General features: G+C 51.1%; 1 protein-coding gene across 1 annotated transcript in view; it reads left to right on the top strand.

Moving 5' to 3' along the window:
* IQCJ (IQ motif containing J) overlaps positions 1 to 10,064 on the top strand; it is a gene marked incomplete at its 3' end in the record, with an annotated part of 44,109 nt that extends 34,045 nt beyond the window's left edge. The window contains exon 5 of the mRNA XM_015637096.2: positions 9,918 to 10,064. Within this exon, the coding sequence (XP_015492582.1) occupies positions 9,918 to 10,064 (147 nt within the window). The remainder of the gene's footprint in view (positions 1 to 9,917) is intronic.

Genomic DNA, 10,064 nt, shown 5'->3' with positions numbered 1-10,064 from the left:
GCCGGTTGTTTCTGAAAGAGCTGCTCGCAGTTCCCCACAGCAGAACGCGGCACCACTCCAGGCGGATCAGGATGCAGTTCCCAGCAATGCTGGATTTAGGGATTTTTTTTTTTTCCCCCAGGTGGAATCAGGGATTTTCGAATCCCACTAAATTCTGAGAGTTCCCAACCCCAGAGCTGGCTCCTGCTCCAGCCCAGGACAGCCCATCCCAAAGTGCAGCTTCATGTTCTCATCCATAGGGAAAATATTTCCAATATTCCCTTCTTTCCAAAATCCATGAAAAAGGGATTTTGTTGCAATCGGTCTGTTCCTATTTTGGATAAACTGGAGCTGCAGGAGCCTGTGAATTCCATGCTGGGATGGCTTGGGTTGCCCTTCACCCTTCTCCTCTCACACACAGTCCAAGGTTGCAACAAGCCCACCTTAAATATGGAAAAGAATCCATAGGATGATAAAAACAAGGAATTGAGGCTGGGAATTCATTGGCTGGAGTTCCCTGGTGCTGGAATGTCATTTAGTTCAGCTAACAGGGCAGGAATTCCAACTTGTCCAGCTCTGGTTTGAGCAGAGGGAAGCGTTAATGATGAGATAATTGCTCATCCCACTTCCAATGGAAAGGGGTTTTCCAAGGGAAAGAGTGGATTTTGGGGTTTGGCCACTGTGGAGCAGCTTCAGGCACCCCAGATTCCAACTGATCTCCTTGAGGAAGGAAACAGGATCCTCTGGACACTTTAATCTGTTTCCAGGATTAAATCCCATCTGGGATTGCCACAACCAGTGAAATTCCAGGGATAAATCCCAGCGGGAGCCACAGGGATGCAGCCAGCAGGCACCACGGGGAGCAGAGCCCGGCCTGGCCACCACCCTCAACACCACCAGGATCTGCCAGGATCTGAACTCCTTAAAAAGGACAATCCCACAGTTTTTCCTGGAATTCCCAGCAGTTTTTCCTTTCAGAGCTGGAAGCCTCCCCTGCATTCCATGCCCAGGCAGGCCGGGAAGTGCTGCCAAAAGCAGGAGCTCCAGCTGGATCCAGCCCTGCTATCCCTGTTAGCGGAGCTGTTCCTGTGCTCATTCCCACCGGGAAGCGCGTGCGAGAGGCTGGAGATACCGATTTGATCTGGGAAATCCCAGGAATGCTGATCAACACCTCCAGGATAGTGTGAGTTTGGAAAAGGGGGAAAAATAACCCCAAAAGGACAAAAAGTCATGGCATAATAATGCTTGGAATTGTGTGCTGGAGCGGCACGGGAAGAGGGATGAATAATTCAAGGCAGACAGGATTTCCCTGCCAAGGTCGAGGCTTGTGAAGGGAAGGATTTTTTTGGAGGCAGCAGCATCCTGCTTTCCTTGGGAAGAGATCTCCCTCCATCCCAAGGGTTAAGGCCACTCCAGGAACCGTCTGGATTTTGGGAGATTCTTTTGGAAGTGGCTCTGTCAGTGGGACAGAGTTCAGCTGGGATCTTGGATGCCAAACGAATTCAAAGTTGATTTTTCAATTCTACAGGCGAATCCCAGAGGAATGGACAGTGGGAAGGAAGGGGGGAAGTGGGGCTTGGGATCCCAACATCCCAATCCCTGGTCTGGGAATTTGTTGTTGACACCGGGGTGGCCGGAGGGCTCTGTCCTCCATCCCTGATCCAGTGCTGCTTTCCAGGCATTCCTTTTCCTGGCAGTTATTTGGGGCCATCTCCTTTCTCCCAGCACCAACATCCTCGATTTTCCCTCATTCCCATAATTAATAATGAGCTCTCCGGTGTTAATTGGAGCCTGGCACAGCCCTGCTAAGAGCATTATCCTCTCTCTGTTCCCGACTTCCCATTCCAGGGGAAATCCAGCAGCATGAGGCCATTCCCAAAGCCTCGGCTGTAATATGAGCTGGAAGTCATGGAGTCATGGGAAGGATCATGGAATGGTTGAGGTTGGAAGTGACTTTATATCTCATGAAATATATTTATAACATAGTCTGTGTTGGTTTGGGGAGTTGCATTGGGTTTTTCTTTCCATATAATGTGGGATCAGGCTTTATTCCTTGGAAAGCTGGGCCTTATCCCTGCCTGGCTGTGCCCATGGCTCAGGGCTGGGCTGGACCATCCCTGCTGGCAGGAATTGATAACCATGGACAAAGGGACATCCCGCAGCAAAGTTATTCCATGGCCAGAGTCTCCCTGGCTGGGATTTGGGGCTGGAAAAGCCCAGACTGGAGCTGTTTGTGTGAGGCACCGAGCTGAAAAGAGCAGTGAGAGATGGAACAGAGCAAGACAAAGCCAGAGCAGTTGCTTTCAGCCTAAAATGTAGATTTATGCAGAAAACAAATATCAAGAGCTGCATCTGTTGTGGGTGAAGCACAATTCCTCATCAGGGAGCAGAGCTCATTCCTCGCTGCTCCATTTGCTGCTGTCACAGATTTTATTTTCCCTGGATTTGCGTGTCATGAAGGAGTTTGAGGCTTTTTTGAAGTTATATTTATTTTTTATTTTTTTTAATATAAATGAGTATAAAAATATTTCCCTGGGCCGGGGGAGCACATTCCTGATGTGGCACATGAGGAATGTCTGGCCATCCGTGTATTTGGGAAAACCAAGCAGGGAAAAGCCAGGGAAGAGCCTTTGGATGGTGCAGAGTGTTTGGGGTGAGAGCAGGGATGGCTTTCCCCATCTTTCCCTGTGTGCAGCCTGCATCCCAAGGGATGGGGGAGGGAAAGTTTCCCGCAGCAATTCCCCCCTCCCAGGTGGCTGTTCCACACTTGTTTATTTTGGAGAGCAATTCTGGAGTGTCTGAAAGGAATCTGTGCCTGTGCAGCTGCACTTCTGCCGCCCTTTGCTGCCTCTCCGGGCTCCTGTGCTGCTCCTGGGAAATCCTGGGAGAGAGCAGCTGGGAAAGGGAATCAGCCTGGAGAAAAGGGGGATCAGGGGGAATTTCTGGCTCTGCACAACTCCCTGCCAGGAGGGGACAGCCGAGGGGGATTTGGGATCTTATCCCAGGGAACAGAAGGACAGGGAGAAGGCCAGGGGAGGACATCAGCAGGAATTTCCTCATGGAAAGGTTGTTAAACACTGCCCAGGGAGGTCTGGAGTTCCCACCCCTGGAGGTGTCCCAGGAATTCCTGGATGTGGCACTCAGAGCTCTGGGCTGGGGATGAGGTGAGGATCAGGCCCAGCTTGGATGATCTTGGAATCTTTTCCAACATAAATAATTCCATAATTCTATGACTTTGGGAGATAACTGCAGGGAGATGCTTGAGCAGGCCACCAGAAATGGATCAGGGGTGATACCTTCCCAAAACCAGCTCTTGGAATTCCAGAATCATTAAGGAAAAGAAATCCCAGAATCATTAAGGAAAACAAAACCTAGGATCATGAAGGAGAAGGAATCCCAGGATCATTAATAAAGAGGAATCCCAGAATCAGTAAGATTGGAAAAGCCCTCCCAGCCCACCAAATCCAACCTTTTCATCCCCCAAAGCAGGAGAGGAGCCAAGGAAAGACACACACACACATCCAGGGAATGCTGTGGCCATCCCAGGGACCATCCCACACACCCAGCTCCGCCTCTGGCAAAGAAATGAGAGGAAAACAGCGCAGGGAGTTTGGGCCTGGCCCTGAGATTTGGAATAAAACCCAAAATTGAACCCAGAACAGCTTGCTCTGATTGAGCAGTGCTTCCCCCGTGGCTCCTTGGAAGGGCTGATTGAGGATCTGGGGAATCATCCTGGAAAAGCAAAGTTGCAGAACGCCCTGGGCCAGAGCTGAAGCCATGGGAACGGGATCCTGACAGGGCAGAAACAGCAAAGGAGAATTGTCCTTGATGGGAACCAGGAATCAGCAGCAGCTGTTGGCTCAAAATTCACTGGTAGTGGAGCGGATTGCTGGGATTTGATCCCACACCTTGAACAGGAATTCCTTCTGCACCTTCCCCTCTCCTGGTTTACTCCAGGCTTTGGCTGCTTTTTAGGCTGGGATTAATTATCTGTAACCTGACTCAACCCCTGAGCCGGGCTCAGATCAGGGGGATCTCGGTGAGATTGTGGATTGTGGGAGGAATATCCAAACTTCATTTTTCCAGACCTCTGTGCCTCTCCTTCAACTGATTTGGACAAAAAGTTATTTATATATGAATATAAAATATTTACATTCCCAGCAAATGTACAATCCTCAGGCAGCAAGCTGGATCGTCCAGGATGTAACAAAAACTTGGGATAAATTCCTGAATGTTGGTTTTTGATCCAAACATTCCCAGTTTCAGGCAGGTGGATGAACCCTCCTGGGTTCTGCTGGAGCTGAGCAGGCTCCTCCCTGCTTTTGTTGGACTCCCAGTGACAACCAGAGAACCCCAAGGTGATTAACACACTCCTTAATTAAGCTGAGACTTCCTTTAGGGGCTGGTTCCTCTCTACCCGAAGGATCAGGAGGAATTTTGGGGGAGAAATGCTGCAAAAGCTTCCGTGCACAGGCTGGAATTCGGGAGTTAATGTGTTTTAAAGGAAGAAACGTAAATATTGAGATTCAGCAGGGCTCTGTGGATTCATGCATCTGAAATATTCCAGCTATTTCCCTGCTTGCATTCCTTACCCACGTGCCTTCCAAAGCACTTCATTAAAGGGCATTGTTTTCCCCCCTGGCCTTGATGATTACATGGAATTCCAGAGGCTGTTGGACAGATAAGGAGATTCCTTTTGTTTACTCCAAGGATTTTACTGCTCCTCCTGTGTTTCCGGGTTGGGACAGGCACAGGGGAAGCAGCTCCATCCATGGAATTATTCCAGGTTGGACAGGAGCAATCTGGGATAGGGGAAAGTGGCCCTTCCCATGGATAGGGAATGGGATGAGCTTTAAGGTCCTTCCCAACCCATTCCATGATTTTATGATTCACCCCAGAGCCAAATAACTTCGAGGAAAACCAGTCTGGGCAGGAGCAGCTCTTTCATCCTCCAATTTTTCCAAAGGGAAAGAATCAACATGGACTTTGTGGGTGTTTTAGGATGTGGGAGAAACTTCTGGGAGTCAGAGAAGGCCTGGCAGAGGTGGAGCCATCCCAGCAAACATCAAATCCCAGTTTGGAGAGCTGGGGACTGCCAGATCCCAAAATGCTGAGTGTGGCCTAAGAGGGATCAGTTTTGGGATGCTGCCCGTGTCCCCCTCCTGTGCCACCAGCAGGGCTCTGGTGACGGTGCCATCACTCTTGAGTCCTGCTGTGATTTCCCTCCCCATCAGTCCCCATCTAAATTAAGCAGAGGATTAATTAACCTGATTGAATTTGCTAAATTTAAGGAGTTAAAGCCACAAATGCAGGTGGTGCAGGAGCAATGCCCACGGGGGATTTGCCATGGCAGCCCTGTGTCCTCCAGCTCCCTGCCGGAGGATGCAGCATTCCAGAGGGGAATGCAGCTGCATGGATCCTATCCCTGCACCCCAAGGAGCTGCAGGTCAGTCCCCACCATGCCTATTTTTAAATTAATTTGCCTTAATTTGGCGTTTTGGGGGTGGTGTTGGGTTTGTTGCTGGAATCTCAGGGGTGCACAGGGCTGGAAAACCTGGAGCAGTGCAGCATCCCAGTGCTCCCAATCCCAAAGGCAGGGATTGGGATAATCAGAGTGCACAGGGACTGCAGGGTGTTATTGGGATTTTTGGAGAGGAGACAACTTTTCTGTGTGGGTAAGCTGTAGAATATTCCACTCTGCCTGAAAATTTATCCCAGAACCATCAAATCACAGAATTCCATGACAGATTGGGTTGGAAAAGACCTTAAAGCTCATCCAGTTCCAATCCCCTGGGCAGGGGCAGCTCCCACTATCCCAGGTGAACTCTGACAGCTTTTCCTGCCCATGGAATCACAAACCCCAGGAATATTCACAGAGGGGTTGCAGCAGGAAAAGGAAATGTGCCCTGATCTCAGTGCAGTCCTTTTCAGGAAAGGGAAATTCTTTGTGTTCAGAGGAAACTTCCCTTTCCTGCTTTATCCTGGGGATATTTTTATCCCAGCATCATTTCCCTGGCAAATCCCACCTGGGCAGGGACAATGCTCAGCTCTGTGTGGGAGTCAGTAGAAGATAAAAAAACCCAAAATCCAATTTTTAAATTAAAAACACAAATGGGGAGCTCTGGGTGGACATGAGGGTGTCGGGATAAAGACCCAGCTGGCAGAAATGTTCCCATATTTAGGGATTTATGGTGTTTTAAGGGTGGTTGTGACTTCCCTGCTTTCCTCCTTCTCTGACCCAAAAACTTCTGCAATTTAGCAGGAGAGAATGCAAGAAACCCATTTTAGAACGGGGTTACAGCAGTGCCAAAATAGAAAAGTCAAATCAATTTAATAGTTTATGAAAATCAGCAAAATTCCTTTTAAACCAGCCCCAGGAAAAGAATAAGAATCTTATTTTTGTGATATATTTCTGCCTCAGAATCAACCCCACAAGCCTTGTTTGTGTTCAACCTCCTTTGCACTGAATAAAAGAGCTGTAAAACAGATTCCCTCAGCTCCAAGGGTTTGTGTTCACACCTTTGACAATCCCTACAAATCCCAAGTTTTCCATGGTTTTGGAAAAGGGTTTGTGAGAGAGAGAAATGCCATTTGGAATAGCAAGAGCTGGGTCGAGCAGAAATGTGTTCCCTGTGTATAATTAGAAGTGGAAAGGGTTTATTATGAGGTTAAATTATTGGATTTGTTTGCAGTGAGAAGAAAAAAAGAAAGAAACTTGGAAAAATCATGTGCATGATGTGTTAAACCTTTTAAGAAAATAAATTTGTCTGAGGACAGGGCAGCAGGGAGGGATTTTGTGAGGACTGACACCTTAAAGCGTGAATTGAATGAAGGCTGGAACAGCTTTATCCCACTAAAATGGGAAAATTGGGAATGGGAAGTGCCTGCCACTCATTTCATGCCATTCCAGATGTCCACACTGGGAAATTCAGGGAAAGGGAAGCGCTCTTATCCTCCACAAAATGTTATCAGTGCACTCGTGGCGTTGAAGGAAAGAAAGTTCCCCAGTGAAGATCCTATAAATCAGATTTTCCTGGGAGCAGTGAGGCAGCTCCTCCTTTGCTCAGCGAAAAATTCCTTTTGGGGCTGGTGGTGACGTGAAACCAGCCCCAAATAAAGAATTGCACCATAAAAATTGTGTCAAATGCCACCCCCTCCTAACCTTGTGGTGAAACCTTTTCCCTGTGTAATTCATCTCCGGGATTTTGCTCCTTCCTGCCATTTGCTGGGATTATTTTTAAAACTGCACTTTGCAGCTCCTGATTTTGTGGAGTTTCAGGCAGCAGGCAGTCTGGGAGGGAAGCAGGGATCAGCTGGCAAAAGGGAGGGATTCAGCTGCTCCTGGGGGTCAGGAGAGAAAATGGGGATAATCCAGGCTGAGCACCTGGAGGAGACACCTCAAGGGAAAGGTTAATCCCAAATAAACCATGTGCTATTCCCTGTGTATCCCAGCACATTTATCCCTCTAAAGCTGCACCTGGGAGTTGGAGTCTCCCACAGAAAAGCTGGAAAGGGATTTTTAACCAGGGTATGTAGTGGCAGATCAAGGAGGAACGGCTTCCCACTGCCACAGGGATATTGGGAAGGAATTCCTCCCTCTAAGGGTGGGGAAGGGTTGGGATGGAATTCCCAGAGGAGCTGGGGCTGTCCCTGAATCCCTGGAAGTGCCCAAGGCCAGGCTGGACAGGGCTTGGAGCAGGCTGGGACAGTGAGAAGTGTCCCTGCCATGGAAGGACAGGGACAAGATGAGTTTTAAGTTCCTTTCCAGCCCAGACCTTTCCATGAGTCGGTGATTCCCATCCCAGGGAGGAGAGGGGATGACTCAGGGCACTGAAACCTCTCAGCCCCAGTCTGTGTCCTGTTCCCGATGTTTTTCCCATCTGATGTCGGTGGGTTTTGGTACTCGCAGGATGCCAGGATGCTCCAGGAGGGGGATGTGGGGTCAGGGCTGACACAGGAGGCTTCACCTCCCCTCCCCTCCCCTCTGTCTCCTCGGGGTGAGCAGTTCAGAAGTGTCAGGAGTTAACAGGCTGCAGACTTTCCCCTCTCATCCCTTGGGAATTCCTGACCCACCCAGGCCGTGGGGAAGCACTGAGGGGCTGAGCTGTGCCCCGGGGGTCTGTGCCATGCCCACCTCTGCCCTTGGCATCGCCCCCACCCTGCACAACAGGGAATTCTTATTCCCCCGGGATGCCTTTGGGGTAGAGTTAATTTTCTCCCAGTGGCTGGAATTGTGTTTTGGATTTGGGCTGGAGACAGAGTTGATAACACAGAGATGTTTTGATTGTCGCTGGGTGACCTCAAGGATGTTTCTCACACAAAATCCTGCCACAGAATCAGCCCCCGAGCCAATGCAATGTTTCTATACCATTCTAATTAAGAGTTGCTGGTTCTCCCCGGCCCTGAGCTCTCCCCCTCCATATCCAGAGGTTTGGGATTGCAGGGATCAGAGGGCAGCTGGGTGCTGCCACATCTCCCAAACCCTCTGTGGAATCTCCCGATCCGTGTGATTGATGCTCCCCATTTCAGCCACACCTCCTTAAAAGGTCTCCTTGCCGTGGATTTGGGAATGGGAACATTTGCGTGTTAAACTTGGCTTCGGTGACCCAGAATACAGAAACTAGATTAGTTTTTTTTAGCGGAGTTATTTATAGGCGACTCTTAACGAGTTAGTTTAAATTACTTTTAGAGAAGGAAAGAAAGGGAGAGGGTGGAAGCAGGGATTTGAGCCCTGTGGTCCCTGGGGCCGTGGGAGGGAGGATGTCACTGCTGTCACTTCCTGCAGTCACCCACAGCCCACACGCCAACCCCTCGCCAAAGCCGGCCAAAAAATCATGGAATTGTTTGGGTTGGAGGGGACCTCAAAGCTCATCCCACCCCACCCCAGCCATGGCAGGGACACCTCCCACTGTCCTGGGTAGATCCAAGCCCCAATGTCCAGCCTGGCCTTGGGCACTCCCGGGGATCCAGGGGCAGCCCCAGCTGCTCTGGGAATTCCATCCCAGCCCTTCCCCGTTCTCCCAGCCGGGAATTCCTGCCCAATATCCCATCCATCCCTGCCCTCTGGCACTGGGAGCCATTCCCTGTGTCCTGTCCCTCCATCCCTTGTCCCCGGTCCCTCTCCAGCTCTCCTGGAGCCCCTTCAGGCCCTTCAAGGGGCTCTGAGCTCTCCCTGGAGCTTCTCCTCTCCAGGAGAACATTCCCAGTTCTCCCAGCCCAGCTCCAGAGGGGCTCCAGCCCTTGGAGCATCTCCCTGGGCTCCTCCGGCCTCTCTCCCCATCCTCCTGCTGGATCCCCCAGATGTGGGGGCAGCTCAGCGGGTGGGGTCCGGCCTGAGCGGGGCAGAGGGGCACAATCCCCCCTCTCCTGCTGCCCTCGCTGGGGCCCAGCCCAGCACGGGGGGGATTTTGGGGCTGTCGGTGCCGGTGGCCGGGGCAGGCTGAGCTCCTCTTCCATCAACACCCCCAAACCCTTTCCCTCCGGGCTGATTCCATCCATCCTCTAACCAGCCTGGATTTATGCTTGGGATCTCTTGGGATCGTCCCGACCCAACAACCGCTGAAATAAAGAGTAACAACCATTTATTTTGTACAACGAAAAAACAGTTACAATACCTACTACAATACCACCAGCTAACATCCAAGCTATAAAAAACCAATAACAATAATAAAACCAAAACAAGAATAATGAACTAAAACACCAAGAAGATGTGATTTTCTGCCGCTCGGAGCGGCGGTTCCCTGCCGGCAGCCGGCGTTTCCCGCAGCTCCCGAGCGGCGGAGCCGGAGCCCGGCCCCGCTCCGCCCCCGCCCGCTCCGCCCGGGGCCGGCGGCAGCTCCGGAGCGCGGGGGCGGCCCCGGGCCGGCGTTTCCCGTGCCCGGCGGGCAGCAGCGCTCCGGGCATCCCTGACACGCCTGCCCTCCGCTTCTCTCCGCCAGGATTCCCGGGAGGATGGCATGGATTTAGGCAGCGACGCCGGCAGCAGCCGCTCCAGCTCGGAATCCAACTCCAGCAAAGCCACGCCGTGCTCGGAGGGCAAGTCCTCGCCGTCCCCCAGCAGCCTGGACCTGGCGGCGCTGGACGAC

Source organism: Parus major, chromosome 9 (assembly GCF_001522545.3).
Source record: "Parus major isolate Abel chromosome 9, Parus_major1.1, whole genome shotgun sequence".
In the NCBI taxonomy this organism is placed as follows: domain Eukaryota; kingdom Metazoa; phylum Chordata; class Aves; order Passeriformes; family Paridae; genus Parus; species Parus major.
Note: the sequence above shows the minus strand (reverse complement) of the source record. Positions and strands in the feature narration are given on the sequence as shown.